The 20,775-nt window shown below is 49.1% G+C and overlaps 1 protein-coding gene across 1 annotated transcript in view; it reads right to left on the reverse strand.

The window, feature by feature from the left end:
- The window catches only part of Slc1a7 (solute carrier family 1 member 7), a 45,202-nt gene extending 29,711 nt beyond the window's left edge, over positions 1-15,491 (reverse strand). The window contains exons 1-2 of the mRNA XM_021160857.3: positions 15,144-15,491; positions 6,058-6,137 (exon numbers count right to left, since the gene is read on the reverse strand). Coding sequence (XP_021016516.1) covers positions 6,058-6,137; positions 15,144-15,308 — 245 coding nt within the window. The 5' untranslated portion in view covers positions 15,309-15,491. The remainder of the gene's footprint in view (positions 1-6,057; positions 6,138-15,143) is intronic.
- Between the last annotated feature and the right edge of the window lie 5,284 nt (positions 15,492-20,775).

Here is a 20,775-nt window from a genome sequence, read left to right on the forward strand (position 1 = left end):
TCAGGGAGGGCCTGACATAGGTTAAGGATACTGCAGTAGCAGATTCTGTCCGCCAGACCATCACTGTCATGTGACACGAGAGTTTTTCAGTTTTGAATGAGGTGCCAATACTCAGTGATAGAGACAGGGGTTCTTCTTGCGGCCACTTCCACTTTGGGGAAAAAATTTCTCAGCGGCAGGTATGAGGTGAGAAGGGGCTTGCTGGCCAGGACAAGGGGCTCTTTGTGGTTCGATGAAAGAACTGCAGATGTGTGGAAAGGTAGATCAGCTTGCAATAGAGGCTCAAGGACCCTCTTCAAGAAAAGGCTTAAGCTTTGAACCCTTCTTCTTGTTACTGAAGTGAGTGGCAGTGTACACCAGAAAGCTCATGAAGCCAGCTGGCAGGAAAGGTCCTTGGGGAGACCAGGGAAGGAGTGGAGAAACTGAGGCTCAACCCCCCAGGGTGTTAATCTCAGGGTATGCTGAGGAGTCTGAAGAAGAATGAAGAATGAATGGTTGGGATGACTGAGGAAGAGGCCACATTATCTCTGTAGCTGGAGCAGGGATTTATGTCTTCCCAGGCTTGATGAGGGCTGAAATTCATGGAGACACATGCAGAAGGATCTAGAGCCCCACAGCTCGTGGCTGGCCAGCCACACAACCCCTCTGTGGTGGTTTGACTATGCTTGGCCCATGGGAAGTGACACTATCAGGAGGTGTGGCCTTGTTGGAGTAGGTGTGGTTTTGTTGGAGAAAATGCATAACTGTGAGGGTGGGCTTTGAAACTCCACCCAGTGCAGAAGAGACAGTTGCTCTTGGAGGCAGTTGAATCAAGATGTAGAACTCTTAGCTCCTTCTCCAGCACCATGCCTGCCTGGATGTTGCCATGGTAGCTGCCATGATAATATTTGGCTAACTTTCGAACCTGTAAGCCAGCCCCAATTAAATGTTTGCCTTTATAAGAGTTGTCTTGGTCATGGTGTCTCTTCACAGAAATAAAACCCTAACTAAGACACCCTCTGAGCTACTTGAAGCTTCTACTGAGCGAAAGAAGCTGACCTTAGCCTCTGGGGTGGAGGGCTCAAGAGCAAGATACCAGGCTTCACTTGAACTGTGGTTTCCAGTCAGTAAATAAGGCAAGCCCAACTGACCTTGCCTAAGTTGCCAAAGAGGCTCAGGAAGCCCTGGGTTTAATCTCTACCATTTGGTGTGGTGGTGATGATCTATAATCTCAGTACATAGGAGGTGGAGGCAATTGGGTCAGAAGTTCAAAGTCACCCTTGGTTACATATTAATTTTTGAGGCCAGCCTGAGCTACAGGATATCATGTCTCAAAGTAATAACAATAAGCACGTGCACGTGTGTATACACACATGCACACACACACACACACCAAGCAAAGAACCAAGCAAACAAAAAACATCAGAACCTGGGCCCTTGGGCTCAAGATCTGAGGGGAGCTTAAAGGCAGATTCTTCCACAGGGGAGCCCCCAGATCAGAAGAGGCCCAGTTTGACCCTACATGGGAACCCCATGGGACACCGAGATAACAAGATGAGGAACTTAACCAGGCTTGGACTTTGGATCTAACAGACAAAGGAGACTGAAGACCCCAACATGCTCTCCCAGCTGCTTGGGAAGTTATTCTCTTTGTGACCCACTGACTTAGAGCAAGGGGTGTCTGTGGGAGCGGGGAACTAGGTGGGTGTTGCTGGATTGTAGGACTGAGAGAGCAGAGGAAAACAAGAGAGCAGTGGCTCTGAGAATTCGTGGAGGAGTGACTCAGGGTGCCATGACCAAATCAGTGAGACCACAGAGACACAGCTGTGCCACTTGGGAGGTCCAGAGCCGCATGAATGGCCTTATCAGTGTCTCTGTCAAGAAGGACTTCCCAGGGGAGGTGGCATATGTGCTGTCAATGCTATGACCCCTGACAGCAGAAACAGAGGTAGAGGGTTCATGAAACATCTTTGAGACGCATTAATAAATTAAGAACAAGTCTGCTTCACCCATCATTCACCGGGCTATGCTGGGTCATGTGCCTTCTCCCAGCAGCCCTGTGAGCAGCATCTTGCAGGTGCTGCTGAGGCTCCCACCATCTAAGGGCCGGTGAGATAGTTCAGGGTCTAATGGTGGGAACCGCCCAAACCGGTAACCTTAGAACTTTCCCTGGAAGCTACATGTTGGAAGGAGGGAACTAAATCCTACAATGTCCTCTGACCTCTCCACATTCTCATCAGCATGCGCTTCACCCCGCACCTGAAATAAATAACTCCTGAGAAGTGGTGCACACACATCTAGAGAGTGACCCCAAAGGTCCTGCTTTTTCCTGGAACCCTGGAGGATCCCAGCTTCACGCACCCCTCCCTCCCTGTGATTCCCATAGCTGTAGATGGCTAAGGGCAGGCTGCGGTCTCCTGGGCTGAGGGCTAGGTTGGAGCAGATCCTGGACAAAGGAGGCTCAAGGATTAAAAGACTGTGGAAGAACAACTGAGAGGGATGGATGGCAACCAAGCCCCGAGGGCCTCACCTCACTTTCCTCCTGGCTCTGTCCCCTCTCAGATGGTGGGGCCCTCCACAGCATCCTCACTCTCAGTGCTGTGCCCCTCCCTCTGCAGTCTCTTGCATCAGAGAATACCAGATAGAGGTCAGTGTGAAAGACAGGGAAGACACACCCAGTGCCCCCAGGACCGGGTGTTCAACCCTTTTAATGGAAGAGCGCCACCAACACTCCTTGCTGGGATAAGTGGCCACTCCAGAGAGAAATGCTCCCTTGCCTGGCTGTCACCACGGGGCTTTACAAAGGCACCCTGGTCCTGGTGTAAGTCAGGTTAGATATGACTAGAAATTCACCTACCTGGTGGTTCTGACATGGCCAGGGTTACAAATGTGACAGGAGGAAGACACAGGTTGTTGCCCATAGCAACCGACAAATAAGGAGGGAGGAGGATTTCACAGACAGGAGAGTGAGCTGGCGTGAGGTGGGAAGACACAAGGACATGTGTGTGTGTGTGTGTGTGTGTGTGTGTGTGTGTGGTGTGGTGTGCTTAGCAATGACTACGTGATCAGCATGATTCCAGGTGGCAAGTTGTCCTGGAGATGAAGCAGCAGCCAACAGTAAGACTTGGCATCTCATTGGAGCTGGATGTGTCCTCTGCTTCCCTGGGGCAGATGCTACAGAAAGCCACCAACTCTTGGGGCACAGCCAGGAGCCCCTGGAGTGGAAGTGCAGCATCCCTCAAGCCAGGTTCTTCAGCTGTCCAGCTGGAAGGAAGCTGGACCCCAAAATGATCAGTTTTTTTAAGAGACTTTGAAACCTCACCCTGCTTTGTGTCCCTTGTTAGTTCTGGTGGAGTAAGTCCGCCGAGGCCTGGCATCCGATTAGGTCAGAACAGTGCTTCTGGCTGGCTGTGCCTGGAAACAACCTGTGTGGTACCCTTTCCAGAGCGGTGCTCCAGGGTAGGAACATCAGCCCAGGGCTGGCTGCTCAAGGACAGAGTGGATGGAGGACAGACTCTGGACTTGTTTAAGAATTAAAGAGGGAGGGCTCAGGAATGAGATGTTTGGGGGTCGAGATCGCATCGTTGGGGGGAGGAGGGTTGGATGTGGCTTAGTGGTAACAACTTGTTTAGCCTTCGTGAGACCCTGGATTTGAGCTCCAGACCAGGAAAAACAATAACAAAAAAAGCAATATGTCATTTTCTCCCACAATGGTTTCATTCTCCCGTGACAGGAACCATTAAAGCACGTCCATTTCTCCACAGCAAGGTTTCCCTGCACCAGCCCTGACTACAACAAACACAGGAAACACAAACAGATGGGCTTTACTCACTTAAGACAGCATTCCAGGCCCAGCAGGAGGAGTGTTCTGGTCTAGTGGAGAGAGTTAGAAGCTGAGAGGCTGGACAGATAGATACTTGTCACTAGAAGCACAGGCTGGGGACAAGTGGCTTAGCCCACACCAAAGACAATGGAGGCAAGACAAGGTGTAAGGCCTCAGATTTCCAAACAGGATTTTCTTGAGCCAAGTGACAAGGCCAAGGTGAAGCTCCAATCTGACTACAGGGTCCATGTTGTGCCCTGACTACCTGCCCAAGCAGCAAGGACAGTAGAAGCAAAGCAAAGGGACATAAAGTCACCCAGAAGGAAACCTATGTCACTTCCTTAGCTCCGGGGAACTGCGTTTCCCTGGCCAGTGTTGTCTGCAGCCTGGGAGCAACTTGAGTTCAAAGACTTAAGTTCTGGATCCCCAGCGCAATCCCCAGCGCAGGGCTGAGGAGCTGGCAGCCATGCTCAGGAGCGCTGATAGTGATTCAGCACTGGGATAGTCAATCACTCTGAGATTACAGTCCTTGGGAGATAAGCGGACAAGGTAACTAGTGAGTACAGAGAGACAGTTAAAGAACAGTGAGTGTCTGGGGGGCAGGACAGAGCAGCATGGTGGGGAGGGCCTTTCTAAGGAAGCAACTTCAAGTCACTGAGATACAATGGAGGAAGAGTAAAGGCTAAGTGGGCTCCAGGCACAGGAAACAGTATGTGTGAAGGTCCCAAGCCAGGGAAGGACCTGGTCTGGTCAGGGACCAAAGGCCCAGCACATTAGCAATGGCAGGTTAAAAGATGAGGTAAGGCTTGGCCCAATCTGCTTTCCTGACACCCTCTGGCCACTGGAGGATAGACGGCCATGGAACAAGAACTGAGCTATGGAGACCAGCGGGGTGCCTTTGGGTTCAGATGAGGAAGAGAGCTCTGGGCCTGTGTGGAGGGGTGTTCTGCCTAGGAGACAGTCAGCAAAAGTTGCTGACAGCCCGGCATTGGACAAGAAAAGAGCCAGAGGACTGGGCATCTGTAGCGGCCACTTACTGATGGCAGAAAGTGGAGGAAAGCTCGGTGAAGGGCAAAATCTCTAGGTGATGGCACCAAAGTTCAGAATCTGTGAACCATCCAGAGACATCGCTTAGTTCCTTAACAGCCGTGGAACTCATAGGAGAAATGGATGCTCTGTTCTTGGGGGTGGCTGAGATTATAGCTGGTTATAGGTTTTATTTGAAATATGCCCCCACCCCCATCTTGCGTGTTGAAGGTCTGGTCCCAGGGCAGCAGTGTTCAGATGTGGGATCTTGGAGAAGTGAGTAGATAGATCATGGGGCTCTGAACTCATTCACTGATAGGCTTTTAACTTATTGGGGTTGGGGACAAGTCACTGCTGTGTGCTCTGGAGGACATGTTAGAACAACAGCGTCTCCCCTTCCTTTCCTTTTGTTTTTCAGGTGCCGCAGGCTAAGCAGTTCTGTTCTACACTCACTCCCCACGCACTCTCTTCCCACACACTCTCCCTACCATGATGCTCTGCCTCACCACAGGCGCAGTGACCATGAACCAAAACCTCTGAAAGGGAGAGGGAAAGACCTTTCCTTCCTCAAGGTGATCTTCCTGGGTGTTGTCACGGTGATGGCGAGCTACATAGGGCCAGGTGGCCTCCCACAACCACCTGGAGAAAGGCCCAGTGCATAGCAGCAGTCAGAGGCCTAGCAGAAGGCAAGAAGCTGGGAGGTGGGAAGGAACTGAGGGCAGGCTGAAGGCAGTGGATGGAAGGGCATCAGGAGAGTGTTCCAGAAGGATGAGTAACTGACAGCTTTGACTCACATGAAAACATCACACACATCAGGAACAGAATCTCCTTTGGATTTAGCAATGTGGAGGTCACTGTTGACTTTAACAGTCCTCAACTTCATGAACGACTGAAAGCTTGCATAAAAGGAGGCGATCGTTGGTGTGGGTTGAGGATTCAGGGAAGGGTTCTGGAGGGAGGCCACAGAAACAGATGACTGTTGCCCTGGCTGGAAGCACTGTCTCCACCTCACAAGAAGGGACCAGCCGACAGCCAGGGAGGCTGACCTTTGGGCAGAGCCCCGTGCCTTTCCCCATCCTTCTTCTTACCTGGAGACCACCAGTCAGAGCTCTGTGCCCTCCCCCTCACCTGGAGACCACCAATCAGAGCCCTGTGTCCCTCCTCCACCCCGCCTCTCACCTGGAGACCACCAGTCAGTTCCCTGTACTCACCCCTGCCCCTCCCCTCACCTGGAGACCACCAGTGGTAGGATCAGCATCTTCAGCATCCTCATCAAGAGTTCTCCAGGGAACTGGAAGTAACTAATTTCCTGAAACAAAGCAGGAGCTGGGTCAGAGCAGGTGGTACAGATTTCCATTTGCTTACTTCCTTGCCATCTTTTAACACACTATCCAGTCTGCTCCATCCTGTCTGGAGCCAGGGAGAAGAGATAGAGCCAAACAACCTGGATCCCGCTGAGCCCCTCCTTCATAACCAACCTGTGGTCTTTGCCCTTGAATTTCTTCATCTCCAAAAGGAGGACAATACTTTAGAGAGTCATTGGGAGGCTCATTGAGAGACTGTGCATGAGCACTTACACGTGAATGAGGGAGCACTGCAGCATCACACCTGGTGCAGCTTTCACCATCAGTACCAATCATCACCCATCCAGGACATAATATCTGTTCCATAATCAATAAGTGGCAAGAGGGCCGGATGCATGTTGTCTCTGCAACCCACACTAGCAGGCATCACACTGGGGTCTCCAAAATGGACTAAGCAAGGTTCCAATCCAGTTAATGAGGAGATTAGCCAATAAGCCACAGCCTTCTTACAACCCAGTAAGATTTCCTCTGCTAGCTTTACCCCTGAGAAATACCAGGTTTGGAGGCAGGCATACCGCTCCTTGTAAAGGATGCTCCTTCAGCCTTTCATAGGCACTGTATCCTTGGCCAGTTAGCTTATGACCATCCAGGTAGAAATGAAGATATTCTAAAAAGCACAAGTCCCCTCCCTTTGGCTCTCATACCTTTGAGACGTATACCCCAAGGAATAGCAATCTCCTCAGGCGTCTCGTGTTGGGAGTGGAGGGCTGAAGTCTGGTGCCAACCAGAAAGAGGACTTGTCTCCCAGGGATGGATTTCATGCAGTTCTGATGAGTTGTCAGTCCCCTTTCGGAAGAAAGGGACAGCCAAGACAATGATGGGCCAATGGTGGCAGGAACATAGCCAGGACCACTAGCCACCGGTGGATACCTCTTGTCCTCTGTTCTTAAACCTTCATGCCAGGACCATGAAGATGGCTCCAGCGGTCAGTGGCCTCTCTGATGCTCTTCCTGATGTAGCCACGTGGAGCAAACCTTTGTTTTTTGCTTACACGATCACTTGCTTCTTTAATTGATCTATTGAGGGTGAGTCCTAAGCCTAGCTCATCAAGGCTGCCAGGGTCTGGGCTAATGCTCTACCAGCCCTGGCCACTAGCTGCTTCCCACTGGCAGTCCACAGGAGCAGAACCCAAGAGGAGCAACGTAACTGAAGGATAGTTACACATGCCTTCCAGATAATAAAATTCTATCCTTTGTGTGTTCTACAAAACAACTCATGGTTTGTCTGAAATTTTAACACAGCCACATTAACACAGGCTGTTCCTAAAGATTGACTTCAGGTTTTCTGTTTCTGGCAAGCCTTGACTGGGATCCTTATTCCAGACAGAGAGGATGTGGGTGATGAAGGCCGAAGGATCTGCAGACACCATCAAGTTACATTTTAGTGCCTCAAATTATCTTAAAAACTAGTGCCAAGCTGGGTGTGGTGGCACACGTCCAGATCTTGAGAGCACAGACGGGCAGATCTCTATGGGTTCAAGGCCAACTTGGTCTCTGTAGTGAGTTGCAGACCAGCCAGGGCTTCATCATGAGACCTTGTCTCCAAGGGGAAAAAAAAAGCAAACACAAAAACAGTGCCAGATGTAATGGTTTATTAATGGTCTGATCTTTGGAAAGCTCCAAGTCACAGACTTGTGTTGCTGTATAGACCCCATCCAGACCTCTCATGTTCTAGAAGAAGCTGATCTGGGGAGAGGAGGTGACTTGCCACCTAGTGACGTAGGAGAGAGAGCTGGGTCTCCTACCTCCATTATGCTACTACCATTTCCAATGCTCCGGAAGAATCTCACAAAAATACATTCATCATCTTTATGTGTATGCAGTACTGGAGGTTAAACCTAGGCTCTTGCATGTCTGTTTTCTCTCTCTCTCTTTTACATATGTGTCTGTGTGCATGTGTGTATATATGCATGTATATGATGGCTCGTGAGTGGTGGTCAGAGGATAACTGGTGAAAGTCACTTATGGCCTCTGGATATGAAAGCAACATGGTCAGGCCACCTCAACAAGCACTTTTACCTGCTGAGCCATCTCAAAGGCCCAGGGTTAGCACTATCTTACCCATCAAATACTGTTCACTGATGGGTCAAGCAACATCTTTCCAGCCGTGCTCTGTTATTTCTACAACTTACGTTTTGTCCCTGAAATTAATAATTGACTGTTTTTATTTGCTTTGTTTCCTTTGAGCCTCTTATTAATCTCTCCCAAATGCTTTTATCTATTAAAACATCTAGGCAAGCATTTCCTACAACAGAAGCGCATCCTTCCCTTTGATCTCACCTGGACCTTGGGCCAGCAGCTGTTCTGTACTGGGCTGGGGGAGGGGTGGGGCTGTTCTCAAGGCCCAGCTGCTGTCTGGGTCTCTTGGCTTTCATTACGGGGTTTATCCTGCATAGGATCCAGTGTTTCTTGACTCATTTGTTTTCCTGGTTTCTGTCCTTATTTTGCTGGAATATCTCTGTTGGTAGCTTCCTGAGATTCCGAGTCCTTCGGTTAAATCGCCTTGGTCCTATTCTTCCCTCTGACACAGTCTGGTTATATTTGACATTCTTACTGGAAAACAATTTACTTTTCTGGTTTTTAATTTATTTTATTAGTAGTGCGTATGCATGTGGTGTATGTGTGTGTATGTACATGTGTTGTGCATGTGCAGGCATACAGCCCAGGGCACATAGATCAGAGGAGAGCTTTGAAGAGCCAGTTTTCTCCTCTACCTTTATGTGGGCTCCAGATATCAAACTGGTTGCCGGGTGTATGCAGCTGGGATCCGCACGCACGGAGCCGTCTGGTGGCCCTTCCTCCAGCTTGAAGGGATGCTTTCTCTTAAACTGCCAGTCTTCCTGCCAGTATTTCGTACAGGAGCCTTGCCTTATTCCCGTAGTACCATTTAAAGCTCATCTGTTTATCTCCATCTTTCTGTAATTTCACAGCAATGTGTCCAGTCACTGGAGGGGAAAATCTTCTTTCCTTGCTTTTCTTTCTCGTTCTGTACTTTTGCTCTGAGAAGTTTTCTTGTATTTTCTCTCCTACATTTTTTAAAAACTGGACACTCTTCCTTTTCATACTTCATCATTTGGTTTAGTTTGCTAGACTTCTACACCTTCTTCCCAGCGGCTGACATTTTGACAGTGGTTCTTCATTTTTTAAAACTCCAAATACTCTTTTGGTTTTTAAAAAAGATTTATTCATTTTATGTATATGAGTACACTGTAGCTGTACAGATGGTTGTGAGCCTTTATGTGGTTGTTGGGAATTGAATTTTTAGGACCTCTGCTTGCTCCGGTCAACCCCGTTCGCTCAGGTCTGTTGGCCCTGCTCACTCCAGCCCAAAGATTTATTTATTATTATACATAAGAACACTGTAACTGTCTTCAGACTCGCCGGTGAGCCACTATGTGGTTGCTGGGATTTGAACTCAGGACCTTCAGAAGAGCAGTCAGTGCTCTTACCCGCTGAGCCACCTCTCCAGCCCCCAGATGCTCTTGTTTTATTCTTGGTTGTTTTCTCTCTTTAGCATCTATGTTGGTTAGGTTTTTGTTTTGTTTTTGTTTTTTTGCTTTTGTTTTTGTTTTTTGTTTGTTTGTTTGTTTGTTTTTTTGAGACAGGGTTTCTCTGTGTAGGCCTGGCTGTCCTGGAACTCACTTTGTAGACCAGGTTGGCCTCGAACTCAGAAATCCACCTGTCTCTGCCTCCCAAGTGCTGGGATTAAAGGCATGCACCACCGCTGCCCGGCTTTGTTTTATTTTGTTGTTGTTGTTATTGTTTTGTCAACTTGACACAAGCCAGGATCATCAGAAAAGAAAAACCTCAGCTGAGAAGGGCCTACATGGGATTGGTCTGAGCCAAGCTATGGGTATGGGGAGGTTTTTTTGATGAATGATTGGCATGGGAGGACCCAGCTCATTGTGGGTGGGGCCACCCCTGGGCAGGGGGTCTGCAGCTGGGTAAGAATGCAAGCTGAACAGGCTGGCATGGAGGGGGGGTGAGGGGTGGGGGGGTGGGGGAGCAAGACAGGAAGCAGCAGTTCTCCATGGCTTTGCTTCAGTTCCCGCTTCCAGGTTCTGTCCTTGAGTTTCTGCCCCAACTTCCCTTTGCAATGGACTACGTCTCAAGGTTAAATACACCTTTTCCTGCCTGAGTTGCTTTTGGTTGTGGTGTTTATCACAGCAATAGAAACCAAGCGAGGTGATGGTAGCACAGTGCCTTTAATCCCAGCACTTGGGCGGCAGAGGCAAGTGCATCTCCGTGAGTTTGTGGAGAACTTGGTCTACAGATTGAGTTTCAACACAGCCAGGGCTACACAGAGAAACCCTGCCTCTAAAAACCAAATCAACAAATCAATCAATCAATCAATCAATCAACCAATCAATCAATCAATCAAACAAACAAACAAACAAACAAAGTGTTTGGTGTTTGTGGTGCTGGGACTGGAAACTATGACTTCGTGTATACTAAGCACACAGTAACATTGAGCTACATCCCATTTTTGGAAATTACATTTATTTATTTACTTGTGTGAAATGTGGACACTTATGTGCTACATTCAGCACGCATGTGGAGGTCAAAAGACAACGTCCAGGAGCCAGTTCTTTTCTTCTCCCACGTGGCCCCTGAGGATTGAACTCAGGAAGTCATCCGGCTTGAGAGCAAACACCTTTACCTGCCGAGCCATCTTGACAGCCCTCCTTCTGTTCTATGATAACTATACTATCTCTCATCTCTCCAAAGATCTTCAAAAAAATGAATATTTGCAAAAAGGCCTCACTATGTTGCTCTGGCTGACCTGGAACTTGATATACAGACCAGGCTGGTTTTGAACTCACAGAGGTTCAACTGCCAATGCTTCCCAAGTTCTTGGATGGTGGGTGTTCCTCACCACTTCAAGCCCTTAAGAAATGATTTTAAGGCTCTCCAGAGACCCTCTTTTCCTTTAGTCTCCAGTTTGACATATGCAGCTTTTCTCATATTTCTAGTGACTTCTGTTCAAAGGTAGACACAGAGTACAAAGCTTCTGGGCTTGTCACTGCAGAGAGGGGACAGGAACTTCTTTTCTCAAAGACCTCATAGGTCTTTCTGTGAGGCTCCAGTAAGAGGCCTTGCACCGAAGCCCAGCTGCCAGCTGTCCCAGGGTTCTGCTGGGGAGGTCGCACCTAGAACCCAGTGCCTACGGATTGCTATAAGCTGTGATACTTTGTGTATGCTTGGCCCAGGGAGTGACACTCTTGGCCTTGTTGGAGTAGGAGTGGCCCATCACTGTGGGCATGGGCTTTAATACCCTAGTCCTAGCTGCCTGGAAGCCAGTATTCTGCTAGCAGCCTTCAGATGAAGATGTAGAACTCTCAGCTCCTCCTGCACCATGCCTGCCTGGATGCTGCCATGTTGCCGTCTTGATGATAATGGACTGAACCTCTGAACCTGTAAGCCAGCCCCAATTGAATGTTGCCCTTATAAGAGTTGCTTGGTCATGGTGTCTGTTCACAGCAGTGAAACCTTAACTAAGACAGAAATACTCACTTCACCCCTGCCCTTCCCTCACCTCTCACAGCTGGATCTCATGTCCCCCAGGCAAGCTTCTCTGGACCCTGTGCAGGCCAGAGCTAGACACAGAAGAAATAGAACCCCTCTGACCATGTGGCCTGGAAGAGCTCCAGGGTCTAAGTGACTGCTGCCAACTCCATAGTTCATCCCTGCTTTGCCCTTCCATGGGTACCAGAGCCCTTTGGAGTTCTTTGAGAAAAGCTATTCAGAACCTGCTCTTATGGGCTATAATGCCAGCCTTCTGGGCCCTTCTGAATGGGGTTAGCCAGCTCTACCCACTTCCCATGTTGTCCAACCAGCATCCTTTCTCTTCAGTTTGAGTAGTTAATAGTTTTGAAAATATCCTATCAGGTCTGATGAGATGCCTCAGCAGGCAAATGGGCTTGCTCTCAAGATGATGATCCTTTATGTACAATACCTAGAGGAGAGAACTGATTCCTGCAAGCTGTCCTCAAACTTTCACATAGGCACTGTGGTGTGAATGTCTATGTGTGTGTGTGTGTTTAGAGATGCATACCTGTGCACACAAACATATAAAATAAATGTAATAATTTCTAAATTTTTCATTAAATTCATAGGAAGGAAAGAAAATGGACTTATTTATAAATCCTCACAGCTTAAGTGGAAGTTTCAAAATGTCTCTATTTTAATGAATTATTTACAACCAAAGGTAAAAAAAAATCACATTAATTTTGTGAGTTTCTCTTCACTAATAGATGTTCTACTATTTTCCAAATTTCTGCCTGTTGCATAACCTCAAACTATTGGAAAGATTTGCTGTCTGAGTCACAGGCATAGGAACCAAACAAAAAAAAAATCCTGGATTTCAGAGGACAATGCTCAGAAAGCCACTTCCTGCCAAATGAGTATTCAGATTCCATCCACAGCCTCCTTCAAAGTAGTCCAGACCTGAGCGCACCCACACATCTAAGAAGGTGGGGAGGGTGGCTTGGACTCAGGAGGTCCCAAATGATTTGGCTTTTACTAATAGGAAGTCCAATTCGTGAAATACAAGATGATCTCCTAGGATAGATAGCTGCCGCTCCAGAGCCTGGGTGAAGGTAGAGGAGCACCAGGGCCCAACTGCTTTCGTTTGGGCCACATCTGTGGCCTTTGTGCCTTATGCTCCTTGAGGGTCATGTCTTGGGGTGGAGAAAATCCATGCAGCCAGCAAGATCCTAACAACCTGAGTCCAGTCCTTGGACCCCACATGTGAAAGGACGGAACCTACTTCTGCAATTGTCCTGTGGCCTCTACATGTGGGCTGGTGTGTGAGAGACATGCATGTATACACACACAGAGAGAGACAGAGAGACACAGAAACCTGGAGTAGCTTGGCAGACCCAGTTTTGTAGGAGAAGCAGACACCCATTTAAAGAGCTTGGAACAGGGCGGCAGGCAGTTACAGTGCCACCGGGGAGGAAAGTGCACAGAAGGAAACTTGAGGCAGGACTCACATCTCAGATGGCCACTTGTCTTAGAACAGGTACTTTCCAGTGTAGGCTAAGTGCATTTGTTGCTCCTCTAGTTGCAGTGACCAACCACCTAGCAGAGCTATGTAAAGGGAGGAGGGTTCATTTCTGCTCACAGATAAAAGATCCAGGCGCTCACTGGGAAGGCACAAATGCAAGAACACCAGGCAGCTGGTCTCACAGTCAGGAAGCAGAGAGAGATGGTGCTGGTGCCAGCTTGCTTTCTCCTTTTATCTACTCCGGGCCCCCCACCCCCTATGGGATGGGGCTGTTCTCACTGCGGGTGGGTTTTTCCTTTCTGGAACAGAAAGTTACACCTTTCTGGGGACAGCCTCTTATACTTCCCCAGGGGAGTGTTTCCATCCTGATTCTAAATCAGAGAGGTCAACCATCACAGACAGGCTTTGGCAGTGAGACGAGAGATGGGGTGAAGTGGCATTCAGTAAGCACTTACTGTATACCAGACATTGCCGATCTTAACTCCTTTCAACAACGCTAGAAGATGCGTATGCTTCCTTTACTCCACAAATAACGAATGTAAAGCCAAAGTAGAGAGAGGACTTAGCTCAGCCATTGTGGGGTTGAAGGTTGGGGCCTGTGCTTCAGGAGTCCCTGCCTCTTCCTAAGTAACTTCTGGGGGTAAGCAGGGTTGCTTGGTTACCAGGGGAGGGGACATCATCCCTTTAGTGGAACAGTGCATCAGAGGGCGAAGCCTGGCTCCAGCTTCAGAGACAATGCAATGTATCAGTGAGTTAAAGGATGAAGAATCTATGGGGTCTGGACAGACAGACTCCACTGAAAACAGATTCCTCAGAGCCCTCTTTTCAGTGAGCCTCCATGGTAGGACCATAACCAAAACCCTGCTAAGTAGGTCTGATGAGAATCCCCTCACCCTCGAGCCGTTCAAGATCTGATCCAATTTTTTCCCCTTCTCTTTTCAATATTTGATCCCTGCCTTGCTGCACCAGGCAAGGGCCTCACTCTTGATGTCCCCTCTCATAGTCATTTCCTGCCCACTGAGCTGTCTGTCCCTCTGTGCCTGGGCTCCCCAGCTGTCTCTGCTGCATGGGGAGTTCAGGCTTATCTCTCCAGCTGGAGGTCTTGACACTGTCTCCATGGTCCTGAACTGTGTCTCCCTTGTTGGGACAGGCATCTATAGTGTCTTATGTAACATCACCAGGGTCTTCCCTGGTCCACAGAAAGATCTTTCCCAGACGATGCATTGATGAGGCAGCCTCACCACTCTGTCTCCCATTTCCCACCAGCCACACCTCCTGAAATTTCCTCTCCATGATCACTGTTCTCACACCTCCTCTTCAGCCCAGGGTCACTTGTTCCCCTGCAGCTTCCCCCAACCCTGTCTGATCCATGACCATCCCATCTTCCACTCTGCACCCAGGGATCAATCTAAAGTGTTCATCCTCCAGGTCTCTCTTCCTTTCCGTGGTTTGCAGGGTTATCCCAAGCCTGTGTCTGGTGATGGGAACCTTTCAGCCTTTGCTCTCTACACTCCAGCCCCTTACTCTCCCTGTATATTCCAATAGCCCTCCTCCAAATAAAAGGCTTGACCCATTGCTCCCAACTTTCATGAACCCTTGAGCCTCATCCTGCTGGTCTTGCCGCATAGGAAACCCATTCTGGATCCTGGTCGTTAGGGACCTGTAGGGGTATCCTCTGAAGACCCCCGGTCTCCTCTCCATTGCTCTCAACCTTATGCTTTTTCAGTGGCGCGTCTTTGTCCCCAGCCACCTTACTGTGCTGGCTTTGTGGCTTTGCTGCCATTTCGCCAATCATTTTACTGACACCTCACACCAGTGGGTGTTTTTACACCCACGATATAGATGGGAACACTGGGACCCAGAGAAGCAACCTGGCTCACCTACTGTAACAATTCTAGGAACCCCAGCCCTGCAGACCCACACCCTCCCCCGGGGGGCCTGACCTGTGGTGAGAGGCGCTGGGTCCTGAGGAAGAAGCCAAGGAGGCAGCCCACGATGACAGACAGCACAGACAGGATGAGCAGCCCGTTGTGCTTACACACTGCGCGCCCTCGAGCCAGGACAGCGTCGAGCACCATGCTGAGCCCAGCCTGTTGGCACCATTCCATGCACTGTCAGATGAGGCCCAGGGCTGGGCTGGAGGCACAAGCCTCTCTGCTTACAGGTGAACAGAGTCCTAGGCACCTATCAGCAGCCTTGCAGCCATGGTCTGTGCAGCCGTCCAGAGGGGAAGCCACAATCCTATTACCAGCTGCATCATTAGGAGCTAGGAGCAGATTAGGGCCTGGGAAATTAAAGCAGGTCACGTGGTCAGGGCGTCCAGTCCTCAAAGCCAAATGCTTCTCTTGAAGAGGGGAGGGACCAGACACCATGAGAGGAAGCAGAGGGGCTTCACCTCCACCTATTCCGGAAAGATGTAGAAGCAAGGCAGCGAGGTTCCAGTGACCACCCACCTCAGTGAGTGCTAGTGGACATCTGATGGCTGTCCTAGATGCATGGTGTTGTGTCAGCATGATTCATACTGACGTCAGTCCCCTGGAGTGAGTGTGTGAATTTGCCAGTGCAGATTCACAGGTGTCCTCTGTGGAAAGAGTAACAATGTGCCCAGGCTTGCCCTGTGAGCTAGTGCAAGTCATGGGGGGCTCAACCCCAACACCTTGGGTCTGGGTTCCAGTCTCCACATCATTGCCATCTGATGACCTCATTGAGATCTGAGACCACTGAGACCCCGAGAGCCTGGGTCCCTCAGCACAGTTGCTAAGCTGGCACTCAGCAGTGTGGGGTCAGGTGACACTGTGAGGAATTTAGACTTGATTGAGTTTAGTTGTCCTGACCTCAGCCTAATGACAACAGGAAATGAATAAACTTTCTTCCAAGAGGCTTTAAGTCCAAGATGACCCATCCCATGTCCCTCAGGGACTGTTATTTATTTTAAAAGTATTCTTGTTTATTCTTTTTTATACATATGAACAATGTATCTTGATCACATCTGAATGAAAAAAAGAAACAAAAAGGAGGACAAAATGATTGCTCCCAGGTGTGGTAGAGGGAAAGATTCACTGTAGATAAGAGGGAGGAAACAGCCAGAGGCATCTGGATGAGTCTAGATGGATGTAGCCAGACTGAGCCCGGCTGTGTGAGGAGAGAGGTAGAGGGAGGGCAAGACAGGAGCTGGGATCACGAGGGGTCTGGGCCAAAGACTGATGATAACTAGCCAAAATGGCTGAGTTATCTAGGGACCAGAAGAGCTGGGGGGTGGTGAGAGGGGAGCCCCTGGGTTGGAGAGTCCGGGGGTGGGGGGTGTTGGGTATGCCAGTCAGGAAGATCCTGTAACAAGTAGGGACTGAAGGATGCTGGGAGGACCTGGGGGCCAGTGTCACCTTTGATATGACAATAGGCATCTCAGCCATTTGTCCTGGTTTGAGACTTAACAACATCCCCCCCACAAAAGCAATCCAGGATCCTCCCCTGCAATGCCCCTCCCACCTTCTTGTCTCCTCCTCCTCTCCTCTTCCTCTTTCTTCTTCTTCTTTAAATAATCCAGATGGCCTGCAGGAGTGTGGACAACCTACTAACTGCCACACACACACACACACACACACACACACACACACGGATGAAAAAAACATTCCCCTTCCCAGCAGCCATCAGTTGTCAATAGCTCCTGAGCTAAGGGCGAAACCCATAAGCCCCTCCCCCACCCATGCTGGACTCGTTACCCAGCTTGATCTTGTGCAGGTCTTGTGGGGACAACTAGAGCTGCTGTGGTCATGCCATGTCCTGAAGAGGATGTGTCACAGCACTCCGCCCCCCACCCTTCAGCTCTCAGCCTTCCTGTCTCCTCTCCTAGGATGTTCCCTGAGCCTTGAGAGGGTGGAGTGTTCAACAGTCCCTCGTTCTCAGTGTGGTGAGCCGTTATACACCAACAGATGCCCACTGCGAAAAGAAGTTTCTCTGTCTAAGGTTGACAATGGGAATAAGCATCACTTTTTGGAAGGCAGCTTAGCACCAGGCCTGTCTAGCAAAGGAATACTAGGTCCTGACAGGGCCTATGACTCTCCAGCCACAGGCCTTTGACCAGGTTTAAGGCACCATGGCCTGCTTTTTTGTTGTTGTTGTTGTTGTTTTGTTTTGTTTTTTGTTTGGTTTGGTTTTTCGAGACAGGGTTTCTCTGTGTAGCCTGGCTGTCCTGGAACTCACTCTGTAGACCAGGCTGGCCTCAAACTCAGAAATCCACCTGCCTCTGCCTCCCAAGTACTGGGATTAAAGGCTTGTGCCACCACTGCCTGGCTAGCCTGCTTATTTTTAAAGATGCAAAGCCCAGGAGATCTGTATCTGAGACCCAGGTCTGCTACTCGCTAGCTGTGTGACCCTGGACAAACCATTTTATTTTTCTCTGCTTTAGACTCCCCAGGCACAAAGCAGAGATGATAATAGCATCTAGCCAGAGGGGCTACGAGTGAGGGTAACGGAGAACTGTAGGCACTGAACAGCGAGCCTGGCTTGGAAGTATCATCACACAGCATCTCAGAGGGAGACTCCTTCCTGCTCTTGCTTGTGGCCTGCCCTGCCCTGTAAGCCAGAGGGAGCTAACCTGCCTGTGTCACTGGGCATCTGTAATCTCATTAGGGTCAGTCAGACCCATCAGGCTGCAGCAGCAGGGAGCAGGTGTGGTGGAGGTGGGGATGTGACAGGTATGAACATACACACATACACGGTGGCTTCCTCCTCTAGGCAAGTGGCCAGAGAGGATAGCATGAAGAACTGCAGGGGGAGGAAGGGAAGCCGGGCACAGGCCCTGATGCCATGGCAGGGAAGAGATAGATTCTGGCCCCGATTGAATCAGCTTGTGACTTTGTCCTTAGTCTTTCTAAAGAGAAAGGAGTGAACACACACACACACAGAGCAGCCTGTCCTCCCAGCAGCTTCCACATGGCAGGAAAGGGGGTTGGGTGCCCACCAGTCTAAGGACTTTTTTCTCTCACTCTCACTCTTAAAGCTCGAAGCTCCTTGATATATCTTAAACTCCAACAGATGCCTCATTTTCCAGTTTAACAGTTGCTTGCAAAATCCTGGGTAGACTTAGCATAGGTTTTAAGCATCATCTAGGACCACCCTGAGCTATGCTACAGAGTGGGCGTGGCAAGCTTTCTACTCTGGCTCTAAGACTTTGGTTCCTGGAATGCCGCCCCCACCCCAAGAATTGCTGCTGACCCCATCCTTCCACACTCTAACCCTCAGGGCCACTTGCCCATCCCCCACATGCCAGGTTTCTTCAGGAATTCCACTGTCTTTAAGTAAGCACATATTCTGGGTACTGGGGATGGACCAGTGTGTCAGACACAATCTGGCTCAAAGAACCTTCAAGAAAAGGGACTACTTCACACAGAAGTGTGAATGACTGGCAATGAGCTTGCTACAGACAGCTTTGAATTAACCCTTTTACCCTTTTATCCTTTGATAGATCACTTTTATGATATAATATACATAATTATGGTGGTTTGATAGGAATGGCGCCTATAGATGTGTTTGTTTGAATGCTTGGCCCATAGGGAGTGTGTGATGATTTGCATATTCTTGGATCAGGGAGTGGCACCATTTGGAGGTGTGGCCTTGTTGGAATAAGTATGACCTGGTGTGTCACTGTGGGTGTGGGCATAAGATCTTCACCCTGGTTCCCTGGAAGTCAGTTTTCCACTAGCAGCCTTTGGATGAAGATATAGAACTAACTCTCAGCTCTGCCTGCTCCATGCCTGCCTGGATACCGCCATGCTCCCACCTTGATGATAATGGACTGAACCTCTGAACCTGTAAGCCAGCCCCAATTAAATGTTGTTTTTATAAGACTTACCTTGGTCATGGTGTCTGGTCACAGCAGTAAAACCCTAACTAAGACAGAGTGGTTTAGGAGGTTGGAGTGGCTGTGGCATTGTTGGAGGAAGTGTGTCACTGTGGAGGTAGGGCTTTGAGGTTTCCTATGCTCAAGCTACATTCAGTGTGGAATGCAACTCTATATTTTCAGATCAAGATGTAGAGCTCTCAGCTCCTTCTCCAGCACCATGCTTGCCTGCACACCGCCATGCTCCTCGCTATGATGCTAATGGACTGAACCTCTGAACCGTAAGCCAGCCCCAATTAAATGTTGTCCTTTCTAAGAGTTGCCTTGGTCATGGTGTCTCTTCACAGCAATGAGACCTAGACTAACACAATAACTATATAAAACAAACAAGTTCAGGAAATGCTGGTGAGACAAATAAGACAAAGTTAGTCAGGTGCTTCGTTCTGATTCCGATGAAAGTCATCTTGCTGAGGTCCTGCCTGGAAGTGCTACTTGGCTGATGGAGTATGTGCCTAGCATGCACAAGGCCCTGGCTCCTGTCCCTCTCCCCCTCCAGCATAAACCAGGCATGGTGGTGCACACCTGCAGTCACAATATGTGAGATGTTGAGGCAGGAGAATTAGAAATTCAAGATCACTCCCAGCTACTTAGGGAGTCAGAGGCCAACCTAGGTTATATAAGATGATATTTTTAAAAAACAAAACAAAACCAAATCCTAGCTTTATTGCTAGAGTTGCTGTGTGAACTTGGGCAAATTTTGAAACCTCCCTGTAAAGTAGGGAGAAGGCAGTAGTCCCCAGTAGGCTTGTGATGTGGGGCCCCTACAACAGTGTATAAAAATGGCTTAGGTTACTGTGTGGCACCCAGGTACTCCTAGGTAATTGTATTTCCATTTAGTGTGCATTAGATCTTCAAAGCTGATGGTTGACTCCCAGCCTTGCTGTGGGTACCTCAGAGAGTTCTGAGGCTCTGGTACCTGGGGTACGCACACAGAAAGCTGCAGACTCCAGAGGGGAGCTGTCCTTATTGGCTTTCTATGGCTGTCAGAAAAAAAAATGTTCAAAAGTGACTTTGGGAAGGAACAGGTTTATTTGGCCTACACCTCCATCACAGTTCATTATTAAAGGAAGTCAAGGTGGAAAAACAAGCAGAGCGGGAAGCTGGAGGCAGGAGCTCCAGCAGAGACCTCCAAGGATGGGTCGGATGGATCTTACAGATCTGAAGAATCTGATGGATAGGGTGTATCTGATGGATCTGATAAATATGATGGACCTCATGGACCAAATGAAACGGGTAGATCTGATGGATGGAACTGATGGATAATATGGATTGGATGGAAAAGATGGATAGGGTGCATCTCATGGCTCAGATAGGCAGGATGGATCAGATAGATGGATGGATACTTACTGCTTGCTCTTCTGGCTTCTGTTCACTTGCTTTCTTACACCTCCCAGGACCACCTGCTCAGAGGTGACACCACCCACAGTGGGCTGCCTCCCAACCCCCATCAATCAATCATTCATCCAAACAATGCCCCACAGACTTGGCTGCAGACCAATGAATGGAGGCATTTTCTCAATTGAGGTTCCAGTTTCCTCAGTAACTCTAGCTTGTGTCAAGTGGACAGAAACAAAGCAAAGCCAGAGCTAAGCAGCACAGGGTCCCTCTTTCCCCATCACAGCACACACCCTCTCTCTGCCTGTTATATGGAAGACATCCTTCCTCTGCCTCTCAAA

This window comes from Mus caroli, unplaced genomic scaffold, assembly GCF_978045245.1.
Source record: "Mus caroli unplaced genomic scaffold, Mus_caroli_1 scaffold_6, whole genome shotgun sequence".
NCBI lineage: Eukaryota > Metazoa > Chordata > Mammalia > Rodentia > Muridae > Mus > Mus caroli.